This window comes from Schistocerca gregaria, chromosome 2 (assembly GCF_023897955.1).
Source record: "Schistocerca gregaria isolate iqSchGreg1 chromosome 2, iqSchGreg1.2, whole genome shotgun sequence".
NCBI lineage: Eukaryota > Metazoa > Arthropoda > Insecta > Orthoptera > Acrididae > Schistocerca > Schistocerca gregaria.
The window spans coordinates 869,370,029-869,387,990 of NC_064921.1; the positions used below are offsets into that span (position 1 = coordinate 869,370,029).

Here is a 17,962-nt window from a genome sequence, read left to right on the forward strand (position 1 = left end):
CCACCCAACACCAGTCCCTCTGAACTGCGGAGATGGGAACTTGCACTCCAGCAGATCCTTTCATCGCGCCATCCCCCTGGACTGAACCTACATTAAACAACCTCACTCCTATTTACTTTTCAGTCTTCTCCTCTTTCCCTTTCCTCTTTAGCCATTCATGCATCTTTTCATCCTACATATTTATACTATACACCTCTTTACTTCTGTATGCATCCTCTTTGGTTTGAAGCTGGCACAGTACCTACAGTAGAATATCTTTGGCTTCCCTCTGACAACCATGCCTCCATCCTTCCTACCTTCCCTGTTGCTTCATAACCTGGGTTGTGAGTATCTAAATCCACTTTCCCTTCTTCCCTTTCTTTCCCCTCTCTCCTCCCTGATGAAGGAACATTTATTCCAAAAGCTAGGAACTTAAATTTTCGGTTGTTTTTTGTGTTTCTATCGGCTGTACTGAGCTGAGGTAAGTACTGGCCAGCCCCTCTATCTCTTTGTTAGTAATTGATACAAGAGAATCTTTGTCATGAACATAAAAGCCTTCTTTCAGATAGGCATGGCAACACTCCTGCAAAATTTATTTTTTGACTACCCATTTTTAACACACTAAAACAACATGCACAAACTAACCAAACACTACATCATTAAAGGTTTAATTAACAGTGTGCAATCCCAGTGATACCATATCTAACTGGCAATTTTTTTTATGAAAAGGATCATAGCTTTACTCAAATTTCAGAAAATCTTGTTCAATAATTATGAAACCTAATGAGTAAAGCATGCAGCAGAGGATAGAAAGAAAGTCATTTCAAAATTCAAGTAACTATCATACTGCTCACAAGCTATAACTTGGCGACACACTAGCAGGGAGTGCAGGGAGCTTGAGAGTGGATAGGATTTACTGCAGGAAAATGTTGGGTACAGGGGATAAAAAGTTCCACCTGCATGTATTTTAAGTATGCAGTACAGGAAAAACAAACCTGTTTTTTTGAGCTTCCAGAGCTCTTGATAAATTAGCTTCCTTTTCTGATCTGGAGTAAAAGTAACAACACAGTGGGGTAACAACCACCTTACCACCCATTTTTGAAATACAAAGAAAACAATGTAGCAGAACAGAGGCACCAACGCAGGGCTCAACAACAATAGCAGAATATGATTCAGTCAACATTGGCTAACAGTACACTGCACACTTGGCAACAAACTTTTGCAAATATGTATGGCAAGAAGTCCCCAACTGTCGCCAACTGCTACCCGTGAGGACTGAGGAGTCCTCGTGTCAGGTTATAGGACACACACAATATGTTTGTCATTTTTCTACCAAACAATTCTGTGTTTGGTGCAAGGATGATGTATTTATATGTGGATAGGGAATGAAGTGAATAAAAAATCAAGCAAAGACTGATCAGCATCAAATTCAAAAATTCTACACTATTGTATTTTCACAAGCAAGAAAGCAAGAAAAACAGTCGAAAGTCATAAAGTAAGGTTTTGTAAACTGCAGATGGTGATCGTCTCGCGTATCTTGGCTCTGACACTCGTTTCTTGCCTCCCTCTTATTTGTTCATTATCCTATCCAGGCATACATAAAACATCCTTGGTTTAGAGTTCACTTTTCAATGTGTTCTATTACAACCTCAGTTTCTAAATCTTCCAAACGAACATGTAGCTCGGCCACTGTTTTTTTGATCCTCCAATATTCTGATGAAATATGATTCTTTTTTTGCTGTACTTTTATAAGTGTGTGTTATTTTAACATCTTTAGTAACCACCTGTCTGAGCTTCTCATTAAGCTTAATTCCTTTCGGTGCTGAATCACTGGATACTTATCTTGGCTTAAAAAGAAGAGATACTCCCATGAGTTTTATTATTACATGATTAGTATGCTAAACTTCCATATTTAGCATGACATTCAACCAACTTCAGATTTTTTCAATTAAATATTGTAATTTTTAAGGGCCTCAATAGCTACTGAAATGATAAATACTGTGGAGTTGGAACAATACATGTGAAGTAATTGCAGTTTATTTTTATATTGATAATGAGCATTTTGTTAACTATTGATTTGTCTTTCCTCCAGTTGCCAGTTTAATAACACACTATCAGGATTCTGTCACATTTCAGCTGCATTAGAATTTTACTGCAATGAATACTTATGAACTCCACTGTGTTTTGGCAAAAAAGCAAAGTTTAACATGCTAACAAGGGAAATTGGGTATTACTCAAAGCTTGTCACTGACAACATTTCTCTAGAGAAAAATAATGGTAATATGAAGTCTAGCAAAAATAAATTGCTACTCCTGCAGAATGATATATAGAGTGGAAAAAAATTGTCACAAAATTTTAACCCTGGATAGCTGATGCCAGTAGGAACCAAAATTACTAATGTTGTGTAGGTCAGCAACACCATTTTTAAACTATGGAAACTTTCTGTCACATGCTTCAATTGACCACAGGATTGCCCTGTTGCTGGATGCTCTGGACGAAGCATGACCACAAATCCTTTGCCTGCTGAAGATCGCGATGCATCCAAAATGGTCCATACCCTCGGTGGTAACACACCAGCCTTCCACTCTGTGGGCCTGGGAGCCAATCCACCATGGTTCTGACACATCCATTGTAGTTTCATGGTAAGCTGTTCCAGCAACAAACCCATAAACAGCTGTTAGTTCATGTACAGAAATTCTTTTACAAATGGTGTCGGCCCTGAAAAGAGCCTGTTTTGTAACTACAACATTCTTTACTTAAATAAGGTGCTCAAACTTGTGATCCAGTGATGTGACAAGCTTGATACCATCAATCAGTGCTTTGCTGAACTCTTTCAAAGATTCCTGGCATTTTCATGATGTGATTGGTGAAATATTGAATGTGATCCATTAATTCCTCTTCATTTCTAGATGATTCACTTCCAGGTGGGTGATCTAGAACACTGAAGAATCCCCACAGGATAAAGTCCGGTGGCGTGACGTCTTGTGATCATGGGAGCCATGTCCTATTAGCACCACTGCCAATTACCCAACCATTGAAGAGTTCATTTAAATATCCGTGCACAGCACAACTTACATGCGGGTGCACCATCGTGCTGCAATCATATGCATAGCTGTATGTATGTCCAGGGGAACATCTTCCAGCAGGCCGGACAGAGTTTCTTGCAAAAAGTGAAAGTAATTTGCACCGGTAAGTTGAGGATGTAGATGAACTAGCCTAAGCAAATGGTCACCCACAATGCCTGCCCAAATGTTGAGGGTAAATCGTTCCTGGTTTCTGTGTATGTACTTGACATGAGGATTTCCCGTTGCCCAGTAATGAACATGTCAAGTGTTGTAAAGGGTATCCTGATGGAAGGTGCACTCATCAGTAAACAACACAATGACAGGAGATTGGTATCTCAGGTAACATGTCACAGAAATCACCAGCAAAACCCTAGCCTGTGTTCATAGTCCGCCACAGGATTTAGGTCTCTGGGGACAGAGTGGAAACTAAATGGCTGCTGGCTGTCATCCCTCAACAGCTCCCAGACTAACCGATGAGTGACCCCATGTCTTGTCCAACCGCTTGAGTATTTGTCATAGGTGCTTCCTTGAAGCATTTGAAAACAGTCTCTTCAAATGCAGCATCTTGTCATGTTCGAGGTCTTCCAGCATCACCCTGATATCCCGCTAATGAGCTTGTTTCACTATGTCACCAATGTATTGCTGTAAATGTTTGCAGGTGTGGGTGGGCATCTTGCTGGGTACCATTCCTTATACATGCACATTACCGTCTGCTAGTCCACAAACAAAAACCATATCTGGTTCTTCAAATGAATACCAAGTTGCCATGCTTACTGTATGACTAAATTGCAGGGGACATGCGTTCTCTGAAGCAAAGCTTACGTGTGAATGCCTCTGACATGAGGTGAAGACAAACAGCAGGACCTATTCGACATGTGTGCATATCACATTAGGGCAGTGATGTGGTGATGGATGTTTGTGTGTGTGAACTGATAACCATAGCACTGCCTATCAACTGACAAATGGCAACAGAGCAATCTGTTGGCCAATCGGATCACATGGCACCAAGTTTCCATAGTTTAAAAATGGTGTGTTGTTGACCTACAGAACATTAGTAATTTTGTTTCCTACTGCCATCAGCTATCGAGGGTCAAAATTTTGTGAAAATCTCTCCACTCTGTGTACAGATTACCATTACCTTTGGAGCTTTAAGATGTCTGCATTGAGCTACAAACCACCACCTTGTACATGTATGAGAATTAAGACAGTATAACTACATGCTGTAAATTGTTTTCATATTTCTTAGGAAATTGAGAAACAAAAATAAAATCCTTTGGTCAGGTTCAGTCCATGTTTTTCCTTATTATTCCACCAAAATTTCAACAGATGTTAGCAATTTATTTTCACCAAACTTGTTACTCTATTTTTCTTAGGAGAAACACGTGCATCGACTCCCAATGTGTCTTCATGCACGCTTAGTTACTGTTGAGTATCGTTCAGGTCTTCATGCAGTGTTTGTCAGGTTGTGAGTGTAGTTGGCAGTATGTCCACTGACGACTATTTTAGATGTCAACATTCTGAGGTGGTCGGTCTGCCTTGTGGCCATTAGTGTTCCGGTTACCTGCCCTGGCCACTAACGTAATTTCAGGCAGTGTCATTTCCTCACCTGTTGTTGCTGTCCAACATGGTGTGCAATTCTGAGAGCCAATACATACATCCTTGTGGTTCATCATGTTCAAAACCTTATGCGTTTGAGTTCTGATGTACTCTGTTGTGGCAAGCAAGCAGATGGTAAGTTGGTCCATGACTGTCCCTTGGTTGGCTTTGCAAGAATTAAATGTAGTTGCACTCACCACCTATCTTGCCTAAGTGGGTGAGGGCAGACCAATCCACTGGAGACCCCCTGAGTGCCGTTCTCTTAATTATCGTTTTGGCAGTGTAAATGTTGTAATTTAACTGTATTTTATATTTTTAATTTGGCAAGGTTAGTTGTGGGCCTTCAGTCCTGGAAACATGTTCTTAGAGTTTCCTTTAAGTCCAAATGTACTTTTTTACCAATCGTTGCAATATATGTATTCCCTTAATTTGCAGAATTTAACTTTGTGGCCTTCAGCCATTTTATTGTGTTTGTTTATCTCTTTCTGTGCACCTTGTGGGCCATCAGCCATGTTATCTTAAAACATTGTGGCCTTCTGCCTTCAGTAATCATTTTAGTATATTTGGAATTATACAGATTTAATCTGGTGGCCTTCAGCCGCTCCACATGCTCATCTCGTATTTGTATACGATTTATCTTATTCGTAAATTTAACTATGTGTCATGTCCTTTCAAAATTGAACTTATTCTAAAGCATCTGTTCGGAGGCCTTCATCCATGAAGCAAATTTAATTCTTTCAAAAGTGTATTTGTGAACTAAATAATAATAAATTACAATTGTGAAATGAATCTGACTGCAACTCCCTTGGCCCTTTCCACGATTCTAATTACCTGTTAGCCCTGCATGATTTAGTGAGAATTTCATTTATGTCATCTAGTGAGTTTAGAAGAAACTTTATTCCATGTGAGATGGATGTAACAGCAAAACTCCCAAGTAAGGTTTTTCATTGAGTAGTACCATTCACATTGGCTACTTGATTAGTCTTCTATAAACATTAGTAACTAGCAAATAAATGAATTATTCATTGCCATATTTTCTCTTTACTTATAACTCATTACCTGTGAAGAGATCGGAGTGGATACACAGTTGAGAAAACTGGAACTTTAAGTACTAAGGTGGATAACATTCTGGCTTAATGAAGACCAGAAACACTTTTTGGTTAAATGGTCAGTAAGAATTCCACTCTGGGAGGAAATGGAATGGACTTCAAAATCGTATTTCTAACCTCAGATTGTAATCAAAGGTAGATCAAGTCAGAGGTTTTAGTTTAGCTGTCCAATTTGGTTATGGGATGAGGGAATGTGGGGAGTACTAGTTAATAACAAATGTGAAATCGACAGGTTGCAAGGCAGTAATCAATCTTGTCAAATACAAGTTAGTTTGATATCTTAGTTTTATTTCTCACCACTTTTATATGCCTGTTTGAAACTTTCTGTACGTGATTAATAGTTTCTGTCTACATACTACAGTATTTTGCATCTCCATACATTATTTCACATTATCACATATTTTAAAATGTAGAGCTGACCTTCAAACAACTCTGTTCAAATATTTTAGATATTCTTGCCCGTTACAAGCAGAAATAGGAAAAGACTGGACTGGAACTACCCATAACTTACAGAATGTGTGTGTGGCTTACTTTCTACTGAAAAACATTGGAAGGGTAAGGAAATACACAAAAAAACACCGAGGACAAAGAACCCAACTAAAATGTGTACAAGGCAATAGGTTTCAATACAATTTGTGACCTCTTGGTGACAAACCTTTCTCCATTTCTGATAACTTTATGAAAGTGTTGTTCACTCACTCACTCACTCACCCACCCACAATGACAGATTCAAAATGGTTTTGTGTTTGTTCATCTCTCAGAAATAACTGCATGGTGGGTGGTTAATTTAAGTCTTTCCATTATTTTTATACCGTGCAGGTCTTGGTAAACTACGAGTACATCTTTGTTCTCAACACAAATATGATATTATTTAGAGCAACTCAGAGGTTTCAGAGTTCAGAATGTAACTGTGTAAAAACTGTGAGACATGCAGGAAAAAAAGGAAGATGTCAGTGGATAAAGAAACTATCAGAGGTTTCAGCAGATTGTACAGGTGTTCACTGTATCTATCCTTTTTTATGTAAGAAACGAATGAAGTATTCTTAACCCTGCATCAGATACCTACCTCCACAGAACATTGTGGATTTAGTTATGTACTTCATTATCTGTCATCACAGCTATTCGATATCATGTGTCACTGTAAGTCTGAATGCGTTATCTTTTATGACACTTAATAAGAAAAGCCATAATTGAGAGAAGAGGGGGGGGGGGGGGAAGAGAGATAGAGAGATAGAGAGATAGAGAGATAGAGAGATAGAGAGATAGAGAGATAGATAGAGAGGGAGATAGATAGAGAGGGAGATAGATAGAGAGGGAGATAGATAGAGAGGGAGATAGATAGAGAGGGAGATAGATAGAGAGGGAGATAGATAGAGAGGGAGATAGATAGAGAGGGAGATAGATAGAGAGGGAGAGAGATAGAGAGGGAGAGAGATAGAGAGGGAGAGAGATAGAGAGGGAGAGAGATAGAGAGGGAGAGAGATAGAGAGGGAGAGAGATAGAGAGGGAGAGAGATAGAGAGGGAGAGAGATAGAGAGGGAGAGAGATAGAGAGGGAGAGAGATAGAGAGGGAGAGAGATAGAGAGGGAGAGAGATAGAGAGGGAGAGAGATAGAGAGGGAGAGAGATAGAGAGGGAGAGAGATAGAGAGGGAGAGAGATAGATCATGTAGAATGGTTCAAATGGCTCTGAGCACTATGGGACTTAACATCTATTGTCATCACTCCCCTGGAACTTAGAACTACTTAAACCTAACTAACCTAAGGACATCACACAACACCCAGTCATCACAAGGCAGATAAAATCCCTTACCCCACCGGGAATCGAACCCGGGAACCCGGGCACGGGAAGCGAGAATGCTACCGCACGACCACGAGCTGCGGACGATCATTTTTCTCATTTAACTGATTTATTAAACTAACCTTAACTCACATGAAAAGTTTCTTCATTATGCATGGTACCATCAAAACTTTTGTGTTGTGCTCAAAGTAAGTGAAACTAACTTTATGTAATAAATAATACATTTCATTCCTGCCACATATTCCTGGATCTCTCAGTTCTCACTAAAAACAGTGATGGCATGCAGCAAGCTCCACCAGAGAAGATTTGCCAAGATACTTCATGTTAATACCGAGCTTGATTTTATGGTGTTGTGTCTGAATTTCTTTTTACATTCTGAACAGTCTGTCAGGTATATGAGAACCTAACACTGATCTGAATTTTGTTCACATTGTGTAGTTAAATAAACAGACTACAGTTTGCTTTACCAACATTTTCCCTTTAAGCAGGAATTTGTGATAGGCGCTTCTAGGCATCAGCTCCATTACTGACATGCTCATTGCATGGCAAATTATTAGGTCTACAACTTTGATTCCGCTGTTTTGCAATACACAGCAGTAGCAGCAAGTGGGGTTCAAGTGGTTGGTCATAGGTTTAATAAAATTAGCTTAGTCATCTGTAAACATAATGCCATAAAAATATTAGTCTATTTGTAATTGCCATCATAAGGTTATTTTCGATTAAGCGTGTCAACTTTGGCAGCACCCATTTCTCGTCATTTGCAGGAAGTTTTAATTTTATGCTGTAACATGAAGAAATCTGTGGCTGTGGCTCTTAAAATGCTGGGTAAGACAAATGGTGAGGCAACTATTAGCGGAAGAACGTGCAGAGAATGTTTCCAATGCCTTAAGAATGGTGATTTTGATGTCTAAGACTGGAATGGCAGGGAAAGACAGAACGTTTTCGTAGCTACTGAAACAAATTAAGACACTCACAGGACATCATTATCAAAAGCAATTTATGCATTGAGCCCAGCACTGAAATAAAAATGGCTACAATATAATGATAGACACAAAGGTAATTTTGCAGCAGGTCAGTGTTAGACACCATGTTGCAAAACGCGTCAAAAATGAGAAGTCCTACCCCTGCTGTCGTATTCTATATACGTTGCTCTCTCTGACTACAACCTTTCTCAATCAGTGGCATACAGTCTGGCTGACCAGCACTTCTGATTATATGAACAAGTGCAAAATTGAATCAATTCATGGACCCCCACAAAAGATGCCTAGTTCTCCCACCATTGGGTTTGTATGCCATCCAAAAGATGGGAGAATGTAGTGGCCAGTGTCAGGAAATACCATGAATCATAATTTTTTTGTAGCTTTTACACAATAAAGCCCTGAACTTCAAGAAAAAACAGTGGAAGCAAAGTTGTAGACCTAGTATTAACTATCAAACGCATCATTAAATGGCAACAAATTCAAATTATCAAATAGCAAGAACAGCATAACTTACATTTTTGTATGTCAAAGCACCAACAACTGCAGCAGACATAAACCCTGGAGTCACACAGATCATGTTACCAATGCCCATGAGTATACCTGGTAAAAAAATAAAAAACTTAGTATAAAATATCAACAACAGACATTTCAGTGTATACAAGAATGAAACTTGCCGTAAGTTCTCAGGCACAGCAAAATTTCAAGTTTCAACAAAAGTTATTGTTCAACACTTTTTCTCTAAACATTTAGACAGTAAACTGGTAGCTCCAAAAATATCTACATCTACATACATACTCTGCAATCCACCTTACGGTGTGTGGCGGAGCGTACCTCATACCACAACTATCATCATCTCTCCCTGTTCCACTCCCAAACAGAACGACGGAAAAATGACTGCCTATATGCCTCTGTACGAGCCCTAATCTCTCTTATCTTTGTGGTCTTTCTGTAAATATAAGTTGGCGACAGTAAAATTGTACTGCAGTCAGCCTGAAATGCTGATTCTCTAAATTTCCTCAGTAACGATTCACCAAAAGAACGCCTGCTTTCCTCCAGACACTCCCAACCCGAGTTCTGGAAGCATTTCCATAACAATTGTGTGATGATCAAACCTAGCAGTAAAAAATCTAGCAGCTCACCTCTGAATTGCTTTTATGTCCTCCCTCAATCTGACATGATAGGAATCCCAAACGCTCTAGCAGTACTGAAGAATAGGTCGTATTAGTGTTTTATAAGCAGTCTCCTTTACAGATGAACCACATCTTTCCAAAATTCTACCAATGAACCAAAGACGACTATCCAGCTTCCCCACAACTGCCATTACATGCTTGTCCCACTTCATATTCCTCTGCAATGTTACGGCCAAATATTTAATTGATGTGACTGTCAAGTGCTACACTACTAATGGAGTGTTCAAACATTACAGGCTTCTTTTCCTATTCATCTGCATTAATTTACATTTATCTATATTTAGAGTTAGCTGCCATTCTTTACACCAATCATAAATCCTGTCCAAGTCATCATCTATTCTCCTACAGTCACTCAACAATGACACCTTTGCATACACCACAACATCAGCAAACAGCCGCACATTGCTATCCACCCTAACCAAAAGATCATTTATGTGAATAGTAAACAACAGCGGACCTACCACACTTCCCTGGGGCACTACTGATGATACCCTCATCTCCGATGAACACTCACCATCGAGGACAACGTACTGGGTTCTATTACTTAAGAAGTCTTCGAGCCACTCACATATTTGGGAACCAATCCCATATGCTTGTACCTTAGTTAGGAGTCTGCAATGGGGCACCTAGTCAAAAGCTCTCTGGAAGTCAAGGAATATGGCATCCGTCTGATACCCTACATCCGTGGTTCGCAGGATGATATGTGAAAAAACGGCGAGTTATAATTTCGCAGGAGCGATGCTTTCTAAAGCCGTGTTGATACATGGACAGCAACTTCTCTGTCTCAAGGAAATTCATTATATTCTAACTGAGAATGTGTTCAAGAATCCTGCAACAAACTGATGTTAAGGATATTGGTCTGTAATTTTGAGGATCTGTCCTCCTACCCTTCTTATATACAGGCGTCACCTGCACTTTTTCCAGTTGCTCTGGACTTTACGCTGAGCAAGAGATTCATGATAAATGTATGCTAAGTAAGGAACCAATGCAGTAGAGTACTCTCGGTAAAACTGAATTGGATTCCCATCAGGACCTGGCGATTTATTTATTTTCAACCCATTCAGCTGCTTCACAACCCCAGGGATGTCTATCACTATGTCCTCCATACGGGAATCTGTACAAGACTCAAATGACAGTGTGTTTGTACAATCATCCTGTGTGAAAGATTTCTCGAATGCTAAATTTAAAATTTCAGCTTTCATTTTGCTGTCTTTCGTTGCCAGGCCAGACTGATCAGTGAGCAAGTGGATGGAAGCCTTCGACCCGCTTATCGATTTTATGTAAGACCAGAATTTCCTTGGGTTTTCAGCAAGATCTTTTGCTAAGGTATGATGGTGGTAATGGTTGCATGCTTTGTGCATTGCTGTTTTTACACCAGCATGAATCTCTACTAATTTTTGCCTGTCATTCCCCCGATCTCTTGTACGTGAGTGCAACTGTTTTTGCTTCCTGAGCGTTCTCCAAATTGAGCTGTTAAACCACGGTGGGTCTTTTCCGTCCGTAACCCACTTTTTTGTCACATAGTTCTCCAATGCGTGATTTACAATGTGTTTAAAATTTGCCCATAATTCTTCCACATCTATCGTACCAGAAAAATGAAGTCGATTCATTTACCAAGTGGGATGCTAACAACTGCTTATCTGCTCTTTCTAGTAAGAATACTCTCCTAGCCTTCTTGACTGACTTTTTAACTTTTGTGACCATAGTCATAAGGACATCATCATGATCACTAATCCCCGTCTCAACACTTACACCGTCGATGAGGTCTGGTCTGTTCATGGCTACCAGATCTAACATATTTCCATTACACATTGGCTGTTGATTTAGCTGCTGAAGACAGTTTTCAAATAATGTGTTCGAAAGTAATTCACACGACAGCTTGTCTGTACCACCTGTAATGAATCCATAGACTTTCCAGTCTATACTAGGTAGGTTGAAGTCGCCTCTGACTAATAGAGCATGATCCGGGTACTTCTGCGATACAGAGTGTAGACTCCCTTTGAATTATTCTAGAACTGTCACGGTGGAACCCGGTGGCCAGTAATAACACCCAACAATTAATTTTGTTTCTCCTGGCCCTGTTAAATGTGTCTAGATAACTTTACAATCACACACTACTTTGACCTCAGTAGACACAATATTTTTGTCAACTGCAATGAAGACACCACCTCCTATGGTGTCTAATCTGTCTTTCCAATACTTGTTCCAACACTCACTAAATATTTCAGAACTTCGTATCTCAGGGTCCAGCCAGGTCTCAGTCTCGAGAATAATTTGTGCACCACACACTTCCTGGAGGGCAGTAAATTCAGGAACTTTATTCCAAACACATTGAAAATTTACTGCTAATATCTTGGTAGCTGAAGTGTCTTTACACTAAGTGTGTCCTGATTTCCCTGCCTGCCTGCCGACTGGTGAGTGTTCATCAGGACACTTCGCACTACTGCCTAGCCTAAAAAACCCATGTGCAAGCCATGAGTACTCTGCTACGGGAGTAGCTGCTTCCTTTGTGTAGTGCACCCCTGACCTACCTAGGGGCGTCCTACAATTCCCCACTCAATAGCTGAAGTCTAGAAATCTGCAGCCAAGACTGTCAGAGTCAACGAAGCCTCTGGTTGAGACCCTCCACTTGGCTCCAAACCGAAGGACCCCCGACCCACTCTGGAAACGATGCTGCAAATAGAGAGCTCAGCTTGCAACCCACATGCGAGGCCAGCAGTCTTCACAAAATCCGCCAGCCACCTGTATGAACTGAGGATCATCTCAGAACCCAAGCGACAGGCATCATTGGTGCTGATGTGAGCAACTTCTTGCAGACGACTGCACTCCGTATGCTCGATAGCCGCAGGCAAGGCCGCCTCCACATCTTTGATGAGGCCCCCTGGCAGACAAACTGAGTGCACATTGGAATTCTTTTCAGCCCTGTACGCTATTTCCCTAAGGGGCTCCATCACCCGCCTAATGTTGGAGCTCTCAATAACCAGCAAGCCTTTGCCATGGTGTGCACACTCGGGCCCTGCTGAAGGAGCAGCCACCTGCCCACTGACAGGATGAACAGGTGAGGCCAGCCGGCCAGCCTTCACATTAGCCCTCCACCTCGATCGACACGAACGTGTTGCAGTATGCCACTCACCCTGAGGTTAGGGTGGCCGCAACATGCCGGGTACACTAGAAGGTACCTCGATGGCCAAGTCAGTTGCTGCAGCAAGTGACACCTGGGGTGTCAAGCAACGAGCCAGACCCTCCGTCGTCGCTGCACCTCGAGGCAGCAGCCTGAAGGTGGCTGACTGTAGCCAACAGCACACTCAGCTGCTCGCGAACTGTGGCCAGTTCCTCCTGCGCCCGCACACAGCACACACGCACCCTATCCATCCTACTGCTAACATCTGGATGATTATAGCTGCGACAAATGAAACAGCATTATGTGACTGCACAGTTACGTCACCAGCTCCAGATTGAGCTGCGATATATGAACAATTACTTATGAAATAAGCAATCAAATGACCACGACTATGCCATTATACAGATATTGCAATGAGATTCTACCCCTGTCTTAGTACATATGACAACTGCCTATGCAATGTTACATATTACCATTAATAAAATTTTATACTAACCCTGTGTAATTCGAAAATACGCATAGATCGGAAAAATTTCACCACACAAGCACACAGACACACAAAGTAATTTGAATTAAAACTGCAGAACTAGTACAAAAACTGAGTATTCGACTAGTTTCTGCTACTGTTGCTCACACACACCACTCTGCAAGCACAGATGAAACTGCACTGGCCTCTGTCTGTTGCTGACTGACTCTACGAAATGAACAGAAAGTACTGTCTGTCCAAAACAAACAACTGACTAATGACTCTGTGAAAATTTTTACTTTACAGCTATCAATAAGCATTCTAACTCCTCTCAAATACGAGAATATGCAATGATTTTATGTAATTAAATATGCAAGTGCACAAACACTCAAATTTAGAATCAAACCACAAAACAAATATGAAAGCTAAATATGAGACTCGCTACTGCACTGCTGCTGCACTACCACTGCTCTGATACTTCACCAGAAGCTGCTCAAGGAATAATTTGTGAAGCTCTTTGCCATACTGAAACAATTTTAGGTCATTGCCTCACATGAATATGTTTACATTCTCTTAGAGTCCATTTACGAGGGTTGACTGAAAAGTAATGCCTCCACCTTTGTAACTCTTCAACAGTTGGCAGGTACTGGCTTGTTCCATAGCCTCTACTATATAGCTCCACTTGGTGGGAATCCTTAGCATTGAACAGTTGTGTTGTTACAGTATAAAGTATGGAACCTTGCGCATAAGGTCGGTCAATGCGAGTTAAGCAATGTGCAGTCATTGAATTCTTGACAGCACACGGTGTCACCCTGAAGAAGATTCATCAGAGAATAAAAGTAGTTTATGGTGATTGTGTTGATGTGAGTACTGTGGGTTATGGGTTGAGTAAGTTTAAAGACGTTGAGGCAGGAGCATCTGACCTGCGTGACAAACCAAGAGTTGGACATCCTGTAACAGTAACCACTGAGTTTCACAAGCAAAATGTTGACAGACTGATTCAGGACAATCGTCTTATCACTCAGAGAGAAATTGCAAGCACAATAATCATTACACAAAAACATGTGGGTCACATTATTGCTTTGCTTGGCAAACCACATACTACATGTGCCACCAAAGCATAACTTCAGAGACAATCTCACCACCATACGGCATCCTCCATACAGTCCTGATGTACAACCATTTGATTTCCATCTGTTCCCAAAAATGAAAGACACTCTGCGGGGACATCATCATGCTTCTGATGATGAGAGACCTGAGAGACTGTGGTTGCAGAAACAGTGTGTGTCTTCTTCTATGACAGCTTCAGAAAAGTTTTTCATCATTGGCAGAAATGTATCCAATTGGCTGGTAATTATGTGGAAAGCTAAATATTGATAATTAAGGATCACATTTTAAGCTTTATTTCTGCATTTGGTTTATTAAAATATTCTCCTCCAAACCCATTTAACGAAGGTGGAGACATCAATTTCATTCAATCCTCTTAGTTTAATCCTAAATATGAGCACTCAAAAAGAACTCCATCAATCTTGGAAATTTAATTTAAATAGTAGGCTAAAAGCAAATTTTTAGATATTTTATTTAGAGTTTTTCTCTATACAGTGAGGTGGTGCTGTATTATCCAAGAATTCTGTGAATTCCTTGGCTTAACTAGTTCTGTAATGGGAAATACCTTTAATAAAACAGAGCAGAGATTATTTGCACTTTCAAAAATCAAATTCTCGTAAGTGTGTACAGTGGCAGGCAAAATGGACTGGAATACTTGGAAATAGAAAATAGTACTTGTCTGCTAGAAATTCATGGCACACTTGAAATAAAAGGCAGGTTAGAGAAACTTTTACTTTCAGAACATGCAACCACTGAAGAAAGGGCCATCTACAAAAGCGGATTAGAAGTTTTCAGTAAAGCAGACAGCAATGTTTTACTAGTTTTAACTATAAATTTGTCAGGTGAAACTTTTGCAGGAAATAATGCATCTGAATACATCTTATGAAGTGTGGACAGCCACTCATAAAATATTTGATTGCGTAGAAGTCTACAACCTCTTATTTAATTGGATAGATCAAAAATCTACTCAAGTGAAAGACAGTTGTAAATCCTGGAGATACAGATAAATAAATGAATGGATTGGCACATAAGATAGAAAAGAGAATGGTTTGAACAAAACTGACAACAGCAACAGCAACAACAGATGATAACAACAACTATGACTTACAAGAGGGTTATATTAGAACAAATAATGGCCACATGGGCTAGTATAAAAACAAAAACAATTATTGACAGAGTTATTCAATTGGTTAGATAAAGAATCTATTCAATGTGTGTTGTGCCACTGCCATCCAATTAAATAATTTTGTCAATAATTGAAAGTTTACAACCTGTGTTTCCTGGGCTTCAGAAGATGATACTGCAATACGTATTTCAAAATTGAAGCAGGACATGACTAAAGATATTGTAAACAATCCAGAAATGCCTGATTTGTAAAATATTATGTGTGTTATTGGAAGACAATATTTTTGTTTACATCTAGTAACATATGTCACATTACTAATGACAGAAATTGTTTCAAGACTTTTCAGCAGTTTTCAACAAGACATTCAGTAACTACAACTAATGGTGACAATTTAAGCAATCGGAAAAGGTGAAACAGACACTCAAGGCAGCAGTTGAAGGAGTATTGCACAGAGTTACTCTGGCAAATCTATGTTTGTACCTCAGTTCCACAAGAATTTATACTCTTTTCTTGCTGCACAGGATGAGCACCCAGAAAGCAAATTCCTATTAACTGCTGAAATTTGTAATTTCATGACTGATATGGTCACTTCATTGGTAGACATCCATGATCAATTTGGAGGAATTTTGAAACTGGCTGCGAGGAATGTCATACTTACTTCCCTCGGTGGAAATCTCACCAACAGTGACAACATGAAAGATCTGGACACCAGAACTAGTGTCATGTGACATCTGTACTTAGCAGTGAGATAAATATCGAGGTGGAAATATACAGTGAACTGTGAGAAGGTTGTATTTATGGAAGGCTCTTGTATACCATTTGGCACTGAAAAGAGGACGGTTAAACCAGGAATGCTTATTCACACTGATCCTTCAGGTGCCTTTCATAATTGAGTGACAGGATATCAGTATTTTGTATTTTTCAAAGATGATTGTACAAAGTTTAGATCAACTTTCATCAACATTCCATCAAAGAAATTTTGAGTGACAATGGAAAAGAATTTGACAACAAACAAGTAAAGGAAAACAGGTGTAATTCAGCACCTCACAATGCCATACACACTGGAACAATGTGAACAGGAGGGGGGGGGGAGGGGTGTTTAAGAAGAGAGACTTGGGCAGTTGTGGGAACTGCCAGAGCAATAATGCATGCACATGGAAATATTCCACATATGTTTTGGGTAGTGATAGGTTGGTTGGTTGGTTGGTTGGTTTGTTGGTTTGTTTGTTTAAAAGTGGAAGAAAGGGACCTAACTGCTAGGTCATCAGTCCCTTGTTCCAAATAAAACAATGCCACAAGGATGAGAATAAAACTAGCAAGGCTGACAACACAAAATGGAGAGAAAAGAAAAACCACAGGAACAACAGAAGGGCAACAAACACAAATGGACAAAAGGGGAGAAGCAAACCACAGAAACACAAACAGGTAGTAGAGATTAAAATGACAAAACAGATTACCATGGCTGGCTGAGCATGAGAATAAAAATGAGAAGCCAGCCACTCTGCAACACATTAAAATCTCCACCCTAAACGCACTAGGGTGGAGGACACAGAGGGACAAAGAACATGCACTAAAACTTAGATCAAATGAAAAACCCACCCTCAAGGAAAAACGTAAAACTAAATCAGCCGATGAGATGTTGTCTGATGAAATTAGCGGCAACGATTCCGGTATCCAAAGATTTCGTCTCAGGTCAGTCAGTGATACCATGCACCAGAATATGGGCCACAGTCAACCAGATGCCGCATCAACACTGAAGCCGGTCTTCACGGCACAGGAGGTAACCATGGGATGCCTAAGTGTGACCAATGTGGAGCCACCAGAGAACCACAGAGTCGCTGTGAGAGGCCCACATGAGGACTGCCACACATTCGTAGTCTCCTTAAGAGCGCACAGTTTGTTGTGTGTACTGAGACTATGCCATTCCATCTCCCAAAGCCAAAAAAACCTGGCAATGCAAAAACGAACACAGGCCAGTTATTGGAATGTCGATCTCCATAATCAGTTTCTGTGTAGCCTGTTAGGCTAGCCTGTCAGCAAGTTCGTTGCCTTGGATTCCAATGTGACCTGGGCTCCACACAAACACCACTGAACAACTGGACCATTCCAGGGCATAGATGGACTCCCGGAGGTCACTACCCAAGGATGACAAGGGTAGCACTGGTCAATAGCTTGTAGGCTGCTCATGGAGTCATTACACAGAAGAAACAACTCAGCAGGACATGAACAGATGTGCTCAAGAGCACGAGATATAGCCACCAGCTCTGCAGTGAAACACTGCAGCCATCAGGCATGGAATGCTGTTAAAGATGTCCTCCATGGACATATGCGAATCCGACCTGACCATTAGCCCTCAAGCGGTCAGTGTAAACCACTTCATTGCCTTGGTACATGTCAAGAATCGAGAGGAAGTGACACCGGAGA

The 17,962-nt window shown here is 40.5% G+C and overlaps 1 protein-coding gene across 2 annotated transcripts in view; it reads right to left on the reverse strand.

Annotated features, from left to right (window-relative positions):
- LOC126335259 (sialin-like) overlaps positions 1-17,962 on the reverse strand; it is a 138,350-nt gene that overhangs the window by 4,544 nt on the left and 115,844 nt on the right. For both annotated transcript variants that reach the window (XM_049998303.1, XM_049998302.1), the window contains exon 9: positions 9,043-9,128. In XM_049998303.1, coding sequence (XP_049854260.1) covers positions 9,043-9,128 — 86 coding nt within the window. The remainder of the gene's footprint in view (positions 1-9,042; positions 9,129-17,962) is intronic.